Here is a 15,708-nt window from a genome sequence, read left to right on the forward strand (position 1 = left end):
TTCCCCTTGGAAAATTGTTTCTAAAGACAGTGCAGGATACACCAGTCAAAACTGGTAGCATTACCTTGCCTCCAGGGCTGACCTATCCCCCGTTTCTGTAACACTTGGTATATGCTTAGAAACTGACAGTTAAGGTAGTACAACCCCCTCCTGTGGACACAATTCTATCACTATAAGATGCCTTTATACCAGTAACAGAAATAAGCTATACTGCTATAAAAACATATTGATAAAATTGTGCCCAGAGGAGGGGACAGTACTGCTTTAACTGCCAGCTTCTAAACATATACAAAGTACTACAAAAAACTGCATGTGCCCACCCCCAGGGCTGACCTAAAGTAGGTAGTCCACAGCTTGATAGAATCTATAGTCAAAACAGGTCAACCATATTATAAAAATGGTGTAGCCAAGGCCCTAGAATGGGAATAGATACCCATCTACCCTTCACTTGAGAGAAGACCAGCAGCTTAATACCATCTACTCCCATGTACATGCCCACTGATCAGACAGACTCCAGAGTGCGGCTCTACTGCAGCTTCAGAAAACAACTGGAGAAGTAACTTATTTCAGAGGTGATGGGAGGTTCCTGTGGGTGAAACGTGTCAAGGCTCTCGGATGAAGTGTGGCACTGTGGAAATGCAGTGTTGTCTAGCTTCAGTACATTTCCTCATTTAACCTGTCACACTTTGATGTGCCTTTTCTATAGCTTACCAATCTAAGCTGCTCTTCTCCTTTCCCCCTCTCCTGGTTGCAGGGGAAGCTAGGCAGGTTGACGAGTAAATGCTGAGAATTACAGAAACATTTGGCAGTAAGGAGGTGGTGCAAAACAGGTTTCACTTGGACAACCCCTTCTACCACCCAAAACCTGGCTGAGCAGCCCCCATGCTTTTAAGTAGCTAGTTGTCAGGCATAATCCCCCAAGAAACTGGACATTAGTTTAACATTTAACATCATTTTAGCATCTCTCTCTCTCAGGTGGCTGTACTTCATTAATATCAGAGGGAAACTTGTGTACAGCTTGGCTGTTCCTTAATACTCCAAGTTCACTGTAGCATGGGGATGGTACTGGACAGCTGTCTGTATCCATTTCTTGTCTTAATACTTAGACTGTAAGCTCTTTGGGGATGGAATCATCTGTGTTTGTACCGCCCCTACCCCCATGGGGTCCTGGTCCATGACTCGTGCTTCCGGGGCACTCTGGTAATACAAATAGTGGTTCAGCAAGACTGCTGCTAGAGATGAAAAGATGAGGAAATCAGAGCAATGAACCAAAGAGTTTGCAAAAGACTCTGCGCATATCACTAAACATTAACAAAAGCATGTAACTTACATTATGCTGGTCAGTCAGTTTCATCTTCACATTATCATGTTTTCCTTCCATTACACCTGTCCTCTGCACTGGCTTCCCACAGAATTTCAAAGCAAGTTCAAGATCTCAGTCCTTATCCTCAAAGTGCTTCATAGTCTGCGCCCACAATATACAAGACCACTGAAAGCTCCGGGACAAAGTTCTTGGACAACTCTGCTCCTGTAGCACAACAGAACTCTCTACAGAAAGAATAAACCTTGTCTGTGTGAGGGACAGAACTTTCTCAGAGGCTGGTCCAACACCCTGGAATAAATTCCCTGCAAAGGATCATCACAAACCTTTCCGCTCACATGCAAAGTGCATTTCTTTGCGTTAATCTTCTCTTAAGCACATAACAGATATTCTAAAAACAAAAGCATCCTATCAAAACAAGACACTACTGCACATAGAATCATAGAATATCAGGGTTGGACGGGACCTCAGGAGTCCAACCCTCTGCTCAAAGCAGGACCAATCCCCAGCTAAATCATCCCAGCCAAGGCTTTGTCAAGCTGGGCCTTAAAAACCTCTAAGGATGGAGATTCCACCACCTCCCTAGGTAACCCATTCCAGTGCTTCACCACTAGTGAAATAGTGTTTCCTAATATCCAACCTAAACCTCCCCCACTGCAACTTGAGACCATTACTCCTTGTTTTGTCATCTGCTACCACTGAGAACAGTCTAGATCCATCCTCTTTGGAACCCTTTTTCAGGTAGCTGAAAGCAGCTATCAAATCCCCCCTCATTCTTCTCTTCCACAGACTAAACAATCCCAGTTCCCTCAGCCGCTCCTCATAAGTCATGTGTTCCAGACCCCTAATCATTTTTGTTGCCCTCCCCTGGACTCTTTCCAATTTTTCCACATCCTTCTTGTAGTGTGGGGCCCAAAACTGGACACAGTACTCCAGATGAGGCCTCACCAATGTCAAATAAAGGGGAACGATCACATCCCTCGATCTGCTGGCAACGCCCCTACTTATACAGCCCAAAATGCTGTTAGCCTTCTTGGCAACAAGGGCGCACTGTTGACTCATATCCAGCTTCTTGTCCACTGTAATCCCTAGGTCCTTTTCTGCAGAACTGCTGCCTAGCCACTTGGTCCCTAGTCTGTAGCGGTGCATGGGATTCTTCCATCCTAAGTGCAGGACTCTGCACTTGTCCTTGTTGAACCTCATCAGATTACTTTTGGCCCAATCCTCTAATTTGTCTAGGTCCCTCTGTATCCTATCCCTACCCTCCAGCGTATCTACCACTCCTCCCAGTTTAGTGTCGTCTGCAAACTTGCTGAGGGTGCATCCATGCCATCCTCCAGATCATTAATGGATACTGAACAAAACCGGCCCGAGGACCGACCCTTGGCGCACTCCGCTTGATACCAGGTGCCAACTAGACATGGCGCCATTGATCGCTACCTTTTGAGCCTGATGATCTAGCCAGCTTTCTATCCACCTTATAATCCATTTATCCAGCCCATACTTCTTTCACTTGCTGGCAAGAATACTGTGGGAGACCGTGTCAAAAGCTTTGCTAAAGTCAAGGAATAACACGTCCACTGCTTTCCCCTCATCCACAGAGCCAGTTATCTCATCATAGAAAGCAATTAGGTTAGTCAGGCATGAATCCATGCTGTTCCTGATCACTTTCCTCTCCCCAAAGTGCTTCAAAATTGATTCCTTGAGGACCTGCTCCATGATTTTTCCAGGGACTGAGATGACACTGACTGGCTTGTAGTTCCCCGGATCCTCCTCCTTCCCTTTTTAAAAGATGGGCACTACATTATCCTTTTTCCAGTTTCCCCTCCACTTCTACTTCCATTAATGTCCCTTTCTGATTCCCTTCATTCTCAGCTGCCCACTCTTATTGAACCTGCCCTACTTCCTACCTCTCTTTGTCACATTTACCTTATGCAGCACTCTCTGAATCCTGGCTCCCTTTATGTAACTAGGGGGGTGGATGGACACCTGGTTCCAAGTCACAATAGGGGTGAAAAGGCCCCATCCCCCTCAACTGAAGATAGGGTGGGGGACCCTGGCAGGAAGATCCCCATTACTAACAGCAGCAGGTTGCTGAGACCCACCCCCAAAGAAACTGGGGTGAGGATAAGAGACCAACCAGCCTGTGATGGATGTGTAGTCACATTGCTTAATGCACTATTGGTAGGTGCTGAGAGAATACAGTGGTGAGTGTGGTTAAAAACCTACATAGAATTGAATGTATTAAGGTGAAATGTTTGGATTGTGTAGGGTTGTTTACATTTCCCTTTTAGTAATGTAATGAACTACTGAATTACCAGTACCACCACAGCTGGATGGTTTTATAAATAATAAAATAGCTGAGCTCCTCTCCACCCAATTCATTAAGAAACTTAACATGATCAACTATTAATAATGATCATGACTAAGGCTGCGATTCTTTCACAAGGCCGCAGAAGTCACGGATTCCATAACTTTCCATGACTGCTGGTACAGCTGACTTCAAGGCCACCTGAGCAGCTGACCTCAGGGTCAGCTGGCTACAGGGACCATGTGAGCAGCAGCTGGTCCTGGAGACTGCCCAAGCCAGCAGTCCTGGGGTGGCTGGAGCAGCAGCCCCAGGGGCACCTGGAGGGTGTTTGGAGAGTGGCAGCTGGGGGGCAGTCAACGCCCAGCACTGGAGCAGCTTCCCCCCCCCCCCCCCCCCAAGAATCGGGGCCCTAGAAGTAGAGATTTAGTCAGGGGTATTTTTGATAAAAGTCATGGACAGGTCACAGGCTGTGAATTTTTATTTATTGCCTGTGACCTGACCATAACTTTTACCAAAAATACCTGTGACTAAATCTTAGCCTTAATCAGAAGGATAACAACTTTAACGTAGACCACATTACCAGAACTGGAAAAAAAACATTATCTTGTTTAAAGCAGTAAGTTAAACATGTGAGGTGGATGTATGGAAAATGTTTTATGAAGTCATTGAATTTGAAAGTGATGAGTCACATTTGATCATATATATTGTTTAATGTGAGCAGAATTTTAAGTTTAGAGCCACACAAGCACTTCTCCCCATCCCAGACAAGAGCAGAATGTCACTGTGCTTATTTTTAAATTCTGTCTAGAACCATAACTGAAGCTTATTTTCATATGAATAAAGGGTCAACCTGGAAAATGAAGAAGAGAGGCACTAAAAGGGCATTCTATAATGCTAACTTACCATATCCCTGCACATAAACCTCTGCTCTTCATAATGGTCATATGAAAGAAGTCCTTTCTTCCTCATTTAGGCACTGATTAGATCCTAAAGGAACAGCAAATGACCACATGGAATTTGAAGGAAAAAAACCATTGGGAAACAAAACACCCTAAAACACTTTTTCCATATTTAAATTATTTGTATTAAATGTCCATACAAATAATATTCCAATACACGTTTTAGGATTTTTAACAGCAAGATTTTCACGTATACGATGAAGTGGTGTAAAGAATTTTCGGATGCTTCATTCTCCAAACAGCCACACTCCATATCCCGGGTCTTGTCTTCACTAGCAGTCAGAACTTGCCTGAGCAGGTGAGAGAACCATGGCTTTGTTCTTCGTGTCCACTAGCTGTGGGTAAACCCTATGTTTGACACATCTTGCCCACGTGTATTCTGACTACACAGAAAGCTTTGGTTCATGTGCATCAAAACCCGACAAGTTCTGTTGAATGACTTTTGGAAGGGCTCTCCAGGTAGCCAAACTTGTTATATTTTAGTGTCTGATACAAGCTTTAGGAGTTCATTTCACTGTAAAGGATGTGACGCCCCCTACAGAGAGAGCATCTCCACACTGCAGTTGTAGAAGAAATTAATGCCATTGTTGTGCAAGCATCAGAAGGCTCAGAGGAGAAGTGATCCAACCTGTCTGTCCCTGTAAGCACTCCTTCCATGATGGTTCCTTAATTGGGAGTGAATTATGTGCTGGTTTCTCCTCAGCTCATATAAATTTTTCATCTTTTACTGGAACAAATTTTTTTTTAAAAAAAAACCACACAAATAAGGGGGGAGGGAGGACAAAATGGATTCCTGAAAACATGCTATTTCCTTCAGATATAGAGCACCACACTCTTAAAATTTTATATATGTGAAAAATTGGTCTGAGTCATTTTCTGAGTGCTAACTTACTGTGTGCTAAGGGACAGACTTTATATAGAAGTACTGATGAGCAAAGATCAATAATCATTCATGGTGCAGTAATCTAACTCACTGAAAAATTCTTTCTAGTACTATATCCTACCATAAAGTGCTACGGTCCACTAAAATTCGTTAGAACCTAGATCAACTTAATAATCAACACCGTTCATAGTAATAGTGCAGTCTTTTCTGCAAAGATGTTCAGATGCAGCCATTTTACTCCAACCATGTTGTTGTCCTTTCCCTGCTCTTTTAGTGTTCATTTCCAGTTCACATTCAAATCCATTTTTAAAAAGTCTCTCGTGGAGAAGGGACTTCATATGGTGAATTGCAGTAGAAACCATTAAAACCCTACTCAAGGTTACACAATGTTCTCAGGAAGTCAAGACTCCACAACTTGGTTTGTCAACAGTGACACTATCATCTTTCTATAGCATCAAGGCACTGGTACAGGTCCTTCTACCGCAATGTAATGAAGTTCTTTCCACTTTCAGTAGATCTGCTGTCTGAATGTCAGAGTGTCCTTTACTAGTGCTTGACTTCCTTCTGCATTGGAAACAACTGACAAGGAGTCCCAGGGATCTTCCTCAGCACAATTATTCTGCAATTCTTCTAAAACAGGCATTCCAGGATCCTTTAAATACTAAAAAAGGCAAAAAACAATAATTAGTTATAATGCACTCTGAAGAACAAATGCTGTAACAGACCAATCTCATGCTATATGGTTTAGGAATGTGTACTTATATGCGGCGCTGATAGTGCCACCCATAAATTAAGGTTACCCAACACTACTTCATTATAAAACCCTATTTTCTGCTGTTTATAATTTTGCCATACTTTAATTGGGTCAGCTTCAGGCTGATTATGGTGCGGGAGAAGGAGTTTAAAAAAAAATTCAGCCATTTCCAAGCAGGAGATTACAGAAAAATGTGTTTTGCACATGTTAAAAATGTTCTTGCAACTGTTCTGTTGAGATGCTCTAGACCTTTTGTGCTTTGGAGCAGGGACCTGAAATTTGGCCTGGAGGGAGGGGTTACCTCGGTGCCATGGGGTGTGCCTTTTGCAATCCCCATGAAAATTCACCCAAATTTGGCCAAAATATAAGCCCCTGAAAAGCTGTTTGTGGAAGCTCAGTAGAGGCTTGTTAGAGTTTGGCAGCTAAATTCTCTGACGATTCCATCTGCTCAGAGCATGTTCCATCCCAAGGGCTGCAGGGGCTCAGCAGGACTTTCTGAGCAACTGCTTCTCCTAGCTGTTGCTGTGGCACTGAACACCAGAATGGCAGGGATGTTGCGTCTCTGTGATCCTCCTGCTGGCACCCAGGCAGCATGGAGAAGGACGAAGCAAACACTGGAATGCAGATGGATGAGGAATCAAGAGGAAGGGGAGAAGGGAGAAAGCGAGCTAGAGACAGGCAATGGCAGCTGGGCTAAAGCTACAGGGAAGAAGGACCTAATCACTAGTCTACAGAACCTGGAATCGAACCAGGATTCCCAAATGTCTACATTCCCCTGTTGTCAGAAGATCGCTGCGAAACCCATTGGCAAAATGTGTGGCTCATCCCCCTCTAATGACTGGCCCACAGGGAGGATAACAGCTCAAGTGATAAAGTTCTGTGCTGCAGATCTAAAGGTCTGAACCTTGCTGATGACCCAGGTGGGGGTAAATTGCTTCCTCATCATGGAATTATTTTTCCTCATTTTTTAAATATTAGGAAAATTACATTAAAAATACTACATTAAAAGCACATTAGGGTGCCTTTGAAGTCAAGCACTCCGAAATTTGGAAATCCCAGGATGAAGGTTGACTGTAACCTTAATTCAGCCCTTCTATACATATGTGTTATGATACAATATTTAATTACATGATCACATGCTATGTTTTCCACCCCGTCCCTTCCCCATTCAGTGCACAGGATGGCTCTGCTCTGGGAATGAATCAGGGTTGTATAGTGCATGAGACTGTTGTCAACAGGACTCGGGCCTTGTTTGTAGCAGAAGTTAGAGGGTGTGTGGTGAATGAAGCAGGGGATTTCATGAAGAGAAAGGATGATCTCCTGTCCCGGTTAGGGAAGCTGAACAGCATTCTGGAGAACTGGATTCTTTTCCTGCCTCTGCCACAGAGTTCCTATGTGGAACTGGAGTAGTCATGTAATCCAGACATTTCACAGGTGGCCATTAACTGCGTCTTGTCTACACTTAGTGTGCCACTGTAGTGCTTAGTGAAAATACTACCTACACCGACAGGAGAGCTTCTCCCATCAGCGTAGGTACTCCACCTCCCCAAGAAGTGATAGCTATGTTGACAGGAGAAGCCCTCCTGTATTCATAGTACTGTCTATTCTAGGGTCAGGTCGGCATAACTATGTCGCTTGACAGAGGCGATGCGTGTGGGGTGGACGGACACATGGGGTCGCATGCCCCCTCCTGATTTCTCCCAGGATTTCTCTCTTTTTTTTTTTTTTTTTTAACAGGAGTGGGTTCAAAATATTGCCTCTGTTGCTTGGGGGCGAGGATTTCCCATACCCTTGTATGATGCAGTTAACTCCGGAGAGGATTCTGTGCCAAAAAAATTAAAAATTCTGCTCATAATATTTTTAAATTCTTCGAAATGTTATTGTCAAATAAATATGGAAGCTCGAGCATGGCATTAGGCACAGACCACTGGCTGCACAGAGGTGGGAGATCACTGTTCAGCTTCCCGCCCCCCCGGGGACACGGACTCAGTGGTGTGAGGCTGCACCCAACCCTGACACAGCGCAACACCCCAGGGCCCTTCCCCTTCGTGCCAGGTGCGGGCAGGCAGGCAGGCTCCAAGTGTGGAGGGGATTAGTGCGGGGGTGGGGTGGGAAATCCACGTGTGGGTTGAGAGGGTTCTGTGTGGGGATCTGGATGCACAGGGGTTTGTTGGGAGGTTCGAGGTGCAACGGTAATGGGACTCTGCAGGGGGGTCCAGGTGAAGATGGTTGTAGCTCAGCAGGGGAGGTCGGGGGGCCCTCAGTGGTAGGGTCCCGATGCTGGGGGAGTGGGGCTCAGTGGGGTGGAAATCCAGGTGCAGTGGGGTGGGGATCCAGGTGGCTCGTCAGGGTGGTCCAGGTGGTGGTGGTGGTGGTGAGGCTCAGTGGGAGGGTCTGGATGCACGGGGGGTTGGGCAGATGGGGGAGCAGCTCCCCATACAGTGATCCCTCCCCCTGCAGCTGAGGAACATTGGGCACAGGAAGTGCGGGGGAAGTTTGCAGAGCTTCCTGGAGCCTTGGGAAACAAACAATCTGGAGGTGGGTGTGACCCGACTCTGGATACCAGCTGTGCAGGGGAAGAGGAAGTCCCGTCCTCCCCAACTCTGCCAGGACTAGCAGCTGAACCCAGAGCAGGGTAGGAGCCACAAGCCAGGATTTCCCCAGTCCCATCCTCTGCCCCACAGTGTTTTACCTCTCTGTCGGCTGCCCTGGGCACCCAAAACATACTACTGGGGAGGGTCACTTGAAAGCCACAAGAGTGATCCTTTGCTTCCCTGTCAGAAAGTCATTTTTCTGCAGGGAAGCAAAGAAATCTGCGGGGGACATGAATTCTATGCATGCGCAGTGGCACAGAACTCCCCCAGGTGTAACAGTTATACCAGCACAAGTTGGTAATTGACACCAAGCCTCTGTGTTCCATTTCTGGATGCCTGAAAGAGCCACTTGGCACCAGATATGCCAAAGTGCAAAGCATTCATACCAGCAATTGAATTCAATAGGAGCTGTGTTCTCAACACAACATGCTATAAAAATGCCAAGTTCTCTGAAAAATCAGGCCCTCATAAGTCTTCAGTTAGGCATTCAAAATTAGTGGACACTTGGTAATTTTGGCCTTACTCTCTCTGTGCCTCAGCTCTCCACCCGTAAAATGGGGATATTACCCACTCATCTCAGGAGTGTGGTGAAGACAAATTCATTGAAGTGAAGCACTAAAGAGGTTATGGGGAAAGCAGAGTTTGAGGGTGTCCAGTAAATGAAGCCTGGGGCCACACACAGAACGAGGGGGGAATAAAAAGAAATATTTAATAATCCACTCACTGAATGAGACAGATTCTGTGGAAAAAGTCATGTTTGATCATGTAATTAAAGACTATCATCAAAATGCATATGCACATGGGAGTTGAATTAAAGTTGCACCAGCAACCTTATTTTGGGTAGTTCCCAAATTCTGAGTGCTTGACTTTGAAATATTAATAAATGTTTCTTGTAATGTAGATTTTTTTTATGCAAACAAATCCACACAAACTAAAGAGCAAATCCTGCAGTCCTCAGTCACTGAAGTCACTAAGAATGTTGCCTGAATTGGGACTGCAGGATTTGGCCTTACAGTATTTTCATATTAGAATCATTCCTACTTTTGATGACAGGAATAACTCTGAGAAGTTAATCAGATATATGATTAATCATTTTTAAATGACCACAAATGTCCCAGTGTACTTTTCTGTTAATTTTACTGGGATTCTGTTACTTACTGGAAGACAGCAGAAAAAACCTGCAGCATCTTTCATTTCATACTGAACTGGGGAACTTCCATTCTATTTCTTATAATCTGTTGATATCAGCTGAGAAAACTTGGCAAGGCAAAATGAAAGTAAATTCTATAGGGATTTTCCAGCTTCCAACTACTTTGTAACTTTTGCCATGTATGCATCAGGAGCATTCTGTAGTTTCTTACTACTTTATCTACCCAGAATAGGAATTTCTCAATGTTAAAATATCACTTTAATATAGAAGCATCCTAACTTACTTTCACTCTACCTACGTAGTTAACACACATTTCACAACTGTACTGTGTTTACAGTATATATATGGAGCAATTTTTAGTGTCATAATTTGGAGAGGGTGATCTTAAAAGCTGGCTCTACTTAGAAGTCACATTACAAAAACCAAAGCTATTATAAATAGTCCTTTCAAAAATGTGTCGTCACACAGAACTTGAGGCTGCTAGGAAACATAATAATCACATGTTTCAGAGTAACAGCCGTGTTAGTCTGTATTCGCAAAAAGAAAAGGAGTACTTGTGGCACCTTAGAGACTAACCAATTTATTTGAGCATGAGCTTTCATGAGCTACAGCTCACTTCATCGGATGCATACCGTGGAAACTGCAGCAGACTTTATATACACACAGAGATCATGAAACAATACCTCCTCCCACCCCACTGTCCTGCTCAAATAAATTGGTTAGTCTCTAAGGTGCAACAAGTACTCCATAATAATCACATGTATGCAGTAATTAGACTCTGTACTTGTGAGCATAGATGCACACCTGTGACTCATTTTATAGAAACAGTACTAGTGCAATGTTGATAAATGCAAAGAGCTTTTTTAAAAAAAAAAAAACACTAAATCAAAGGTCAAAGTATTTAAACCAACAGTATAACAAACTAACATGTTTTTTCCCTAACTTGATTAGCTCAGACTTGACTGTTATTTTCAGCAAAAAACAGTGTTCTAATTGTTTTAAAGGTTTCCAGTTTAATCAATACACACCATTAAATGTTTTAAAAGCCTGTTTCATTTCCCATCTTAGAGACACTTGTCATGAAACACAACTTTCAAACATGACCTACTCCAACTATCTTTTAAAAGCAAAACACACCAAAAATTAACCATTTGACAGCCTGTCATCTACAAACAGAGCTTTGACATCACCAACACACTTGAATGTAACAAAATTTAAGTGTTAGAGCTCTAAGTTGGAAACTTTTAGTTGCTGAATTAGTCAAAATATCAAATGATACATTCTTCATCAATATTCATCAATATAATGCAAGTCAATAGAGTACATTATATGTTGATTAATCACAGTATTCTATTAGCTAGAGTTATTTAATTTCACAGGTGGGTGTTCAAATTGGCTGACATCTCAAATGTTAAGACTGGGTGGTCAAGTACAGGAACTGGGCTGTAATAAAGCTAATATATTTTATACACAGTATAAAGCACTACAGAATTGCCATCAGGCTGCGTGCCTGCCACCAGAAGTTCACCTCTCGATAGCCCATGTGGAACAAACAAAAGTTTCATGCACTTTACATCAGTGCTGTTAAGACAGGAAACCTGGGTGGGTCCTGGCTTTTAGGCAGGTGGGCAGGCAATGACTGGGCAGGGCACGGGGGGACGACAGGAGGGATGGGGGCCCTGCAGAGGGGGAGCAGGAGGGATGGGGGGCCCACCTCCCCCCGTCACCCCTGACCACTCGGGGCACACAGGCTGCGGGGCACGCCCATGGGCAGGAGGGAGGGCCCCACCAGGGCTTGAGCTCCATCCATCCCTCCCAACCCAATCTGTCAGACTGCATCCCCTACCTGCTGGCAATGCGTGCTGCTGCCCCAGTCTCCAGTCCCAGCACTAGCCCTGCCCGACCTGCCCCCACGAGGCAACCTCCCTTTGCCCTCCCCTCCCCACCCCCGAGGGACTAGCACTGGGGCCGCAGACCAGGGCAGCAGTGTTTTAAAAGCCAGCAGGAGAGGGACGTGGTCGGACACCGAGCTGGGGTCAGGAGTCCCAGCCTGTGGATTTGGAGGGATCCGGCCCCGATTTGGATGGGCCTGGATGCTAAGCGGGCTCGCCGCAGTCCACTCAGGCCCACCCATGGCTACACCTCTGCTTTACATTGATTAATACTGGACAAGGACCAGGCTGATATGATTTTTTTGTTCTTACACACCTTTTGACACCTATTCGGTATCACTTTATACGGACAACTCGTGGAGTTTTGGATTTATAAAAATGCAACCAGACACTATGAATGCATGTATGCAACTAGAATAGCAGCATACCCAACTTAATGATGAATGTCAGCTTTAAGTAGATTGCCCCAGGACAAAATAAACAAATCTATCACCCCACCAAACAAAAGGCCTAAAACAAGCACAACACAGATGGTCCTAAACAACTGAGAGGCTCTTGAGAAAGAGGTCTGAAATACTGACAGGGCAAATGAGAACACAAAGTTTTCAGTACAGTGCAAGTTGGATTAGATCTCCACCTTCCCATATTGTTATCTGCAAACCCTAACAAAATACTATTCCTATAATTTATATTTTGCATTTCAAATTATAAACAGCCTTGTACTAAAAAGTGTGGATTTTTAATCCAGGGAAACAAGGAAAAATTCTTAGATCTGAGGAAGATTCTGAGATCTTAGAAATCTGATCTTGTGTCTTTGAATACATTTCAGTTGGAACAGAGGACGTGAGAGCACCTCAGACAGCTGAGCACAAAATTTTTATTGTTGAGGAGTTAGTCCAGGGCTAGTTAGAAAGCCTAGAAGCCAAAAACTTTCCTAACGTTACAAACTACAACATGGCATAACATTTTTGTTGGCTTCTGTATTAATATAGTTTTAATTATAGATACAGGTGACAGGGTAGGGACAAGGAACAATTTAAAGTTATTTTATCATGACTTTCTTACCTCTGGCATTAATCTGATTCAAATAATTTTTACAAGTAGATTTTAAAGACAGGAAGAGCAAATAAGTACATTTTAATGAATTCAAGAAATAATCAGTTTGTGATTTTTTTTGCTACACCAAAGGAGTGGGAAAATATCAAATCTGCTTCCTGTAACTCAAATGAAAGCCTTGAATTTGGTCAAAAGGAGGAACTGTGTGACTTTCTGAAAAGCTAAAAAAAAAAATACATATGAAATAGAAGCCACTACCATATATTAACTATGGTAACTTGTTCTAATGACAATCTTTTCACATATCCATAGATGTAAGAGGAAGAAAAGCACTAGGCCAGATAACCCCTCTTGGAAAACATTTAGAAACAATTCTGCTTGTAATATGTATGCATCATTATCAGTGTTATTTGCCTGAAAACAGGTTCACTGTTGCTGAAGCATTCACCTGATTTCTGCTGCTTACTATCCAGTTGGAATCCTAACGACCTCTGCACTGAGGGTTATAAATTCTGATGGAGAGTAAGCATTAGAAAACAGAATAACTCTTACCATCCTTTCCATAATATAATGTGTATTTTTAAAAAGTGAACATATTTAGGTACTTCTGTGCCCCCCCATCATAATAATAATAATATCTAATTGCATAACGTTATTAAACTTCTCCTCACAAAACCCTTTTGAGGTGGGAAATCATCATCATCATCTTCATTTTACAGACAGGAACTGAGGCAGAGACAGATTAAGTGTCTTGCCGTAGGTCATGCAGGAAATCTATAGCAGACTTGGAAACTGAACCCAGATCCTGAAGTCCTGATCCAGTTCCTTAATCACAAAAGCACCCTAGCTCAAAGGATTGTTTTTGATAGTAGAAATGTTTAACACATGATGTGGAAGTTGTCTCAAGCCATAAATTTTAATTCATGATCAATAGAAAAACATTTCCTGTTTAAAACGTAAAAAGAGGAAGTTGAACAGAGCTGAAATGTTCTTCAGTACAGAGATGCATGAGCTGCCAGAAAAAAAAGTCACATGCATCTTTCGTCATTCATCTGTGAACTGTAATAAACCATACAAAACAAACCCCCACCCAAAACAATCCCCCCACCCCCACATATACCTTTCATCTCCCAAGGCCTTCAGAGATTCTGATATTTGGTGTCCACTCTTAAAATGGCACATGCTCCCCTGTAATTCAGTACGTGAGCGATAAAGTCTACTTAAACCCCCAAACTCCTAATACTGTATCACCTGCAATTTGGTCTCAGTTCTCTAGTGAAGAATTGGTCTGCTGATTAATCAATATTTTTATTTTAAAACAAAAAATTGAATTTCCTTTTTTCATGTTATGAGAGTTTCACACAAAGGAACACCACAATATCTGTACTTAAGTACAGAGTGAGCAAAGGATTCCAGCTAAGTAAAATGGCATAAACTGGAGTTATATTACAGCCACACTAAATATGAAAAGCAACAAGCTATACTGCATTTATGGAGTTTGAATGTAAACTCAGACAGGCAAGAGTTTAATATTTTGTAGCGTCTATGTGAGCTCAACTAACCTAACCAGTTCATTCCAGTCACACCACTACCTCTTCTGCGAAACAAAAAGACAAAAACCACCTACCTCTTCAATATGTGGAGGCATTTTAAAAGGAGGTTGAAACCAATATTTAACGACTTGATGAAATTTCTGAATAAAAAGGAAACAGACAATTGCTGAAAACACCACAGTAACTGTGGCTGCAACAAATATTATTACAACAAATCCAGCTCTGGTTGCATCTGAAAAGAGAGAAGTAAAAATGTATATATCAAAAGCTTTTTCTTTTTACTCCACGGGCGTCAAGTTTATCAACAAGTCTTGATAACTTTTTAATGTGAAAACTAATCAATTGTTTTGGATACTAATTTAAATTGCATCATAATAAGGAGGAGGCTTTTATAGACTTCCCTTGTTTAACACAACAACACAGAAGCTTCACCTCTTGTGCACGGCAGTATCACTGCGTAACTTACAGGTCATGAGTAGCTTCCGCCAGAGGTGCTAAACGTGTATTTCAGGCACATGGAACTCTTTTTCTAGAATCAAACCTTAGACATGATAGTGACAGACACTATCAAAAAACAAAATAAAATGATACTCTCCAGCTTTAACATGGGAGTAAAAGAGCTATGGGGAACACGAACTTTTATCAAAAATTGCTGGGAAGAGGAGGAGAAACATCAATAGCAAGTACATCATGCTATGTCTCATTCTTCTCAAAATTTTGTTTAAAACGAACACTACTATCTTAAGCCAAACAATGTAGAAATTCACAGGCTGAGATCCAAATCCCACTAAGCAGAAGAAATATTAATATTAGTGTATTTGCCCTGGATAATTTGCATTGCTCTATTAAACAATGATTCAGTGTGAGGTACTAGAATGGCAGACCCAGAGGCTTAACTCTTATTTAAATTCATCCACTCTGCCCTGTTAACGCACTGAAACATGTACTTAACTAACATAGGAGTAGTCCCAGTGGTGTGCGCACATGCTTAAAGTTAAGAACATACTGTAACTCTTCGCTTAACGTTGTAGTTTATGTTCCTGAAAAATGTACTTTAAGCAAAACGAAGTTAACCGAATCCAATTTCCCCATAAGAATTAATGTAAATGCGGGGGTTAGGTTCCAGAGAAATTTTTTTCACCAGGCAAAAGACTATATATATACATACACAGAGTATAAGTTTTAAACAATTGAATACTGTACACAGCAATGATGACTGTGAAGCTTGGTTGAGG

The 15,708-nt window shown here is 42.7% G+C and overlaps 1 protein-coding gene across 1 annotated transcript in view; it reads right to left on the minus strand.

Moving 5' to 3' along the window:
• Window positions 1–4,692: 4,692 nt before the first annotated feature.
• The window catches only part of IFNGR2 (interferon gamma receptor 2), a 39,598-nt gene continuing 28,582 nt past the window's right edge, over window positions 4,693–15,708 (minus strand). The window contains exons 6-7 of the mRNA XM_073361877.1: window positions 14,548–14,705; window positions 4,693–6,135 (exon numbers count right to left, since the gene is read on the minus strand). Coding sequence (XP_073217978.1) covers window positions 5,983–6,135; window positions 14,548–14,705 — 311 coding nt within the window. The 3' untranslated portion in view covers window positions 4,693–5,982. The remainder of the gene's footprint in view (window positions 6,136–14,547; window positions 14,706–15,708) is intronic.

This window comes from Lepidochelys kempii, chromosome 1 (genome assembly GCF_965140265.1).
Source record: "Lepidochelys kempii isolate rLepKem1 chromosome 1, rLepKem1.hap2, whole genome shotgun sequence".
NCBI classification, from domain to species: Eukaryota; Metazoa; Chordata; order Testudines; family Cheloniidae; genus Lepidochelys; species Lepidochelys kempii.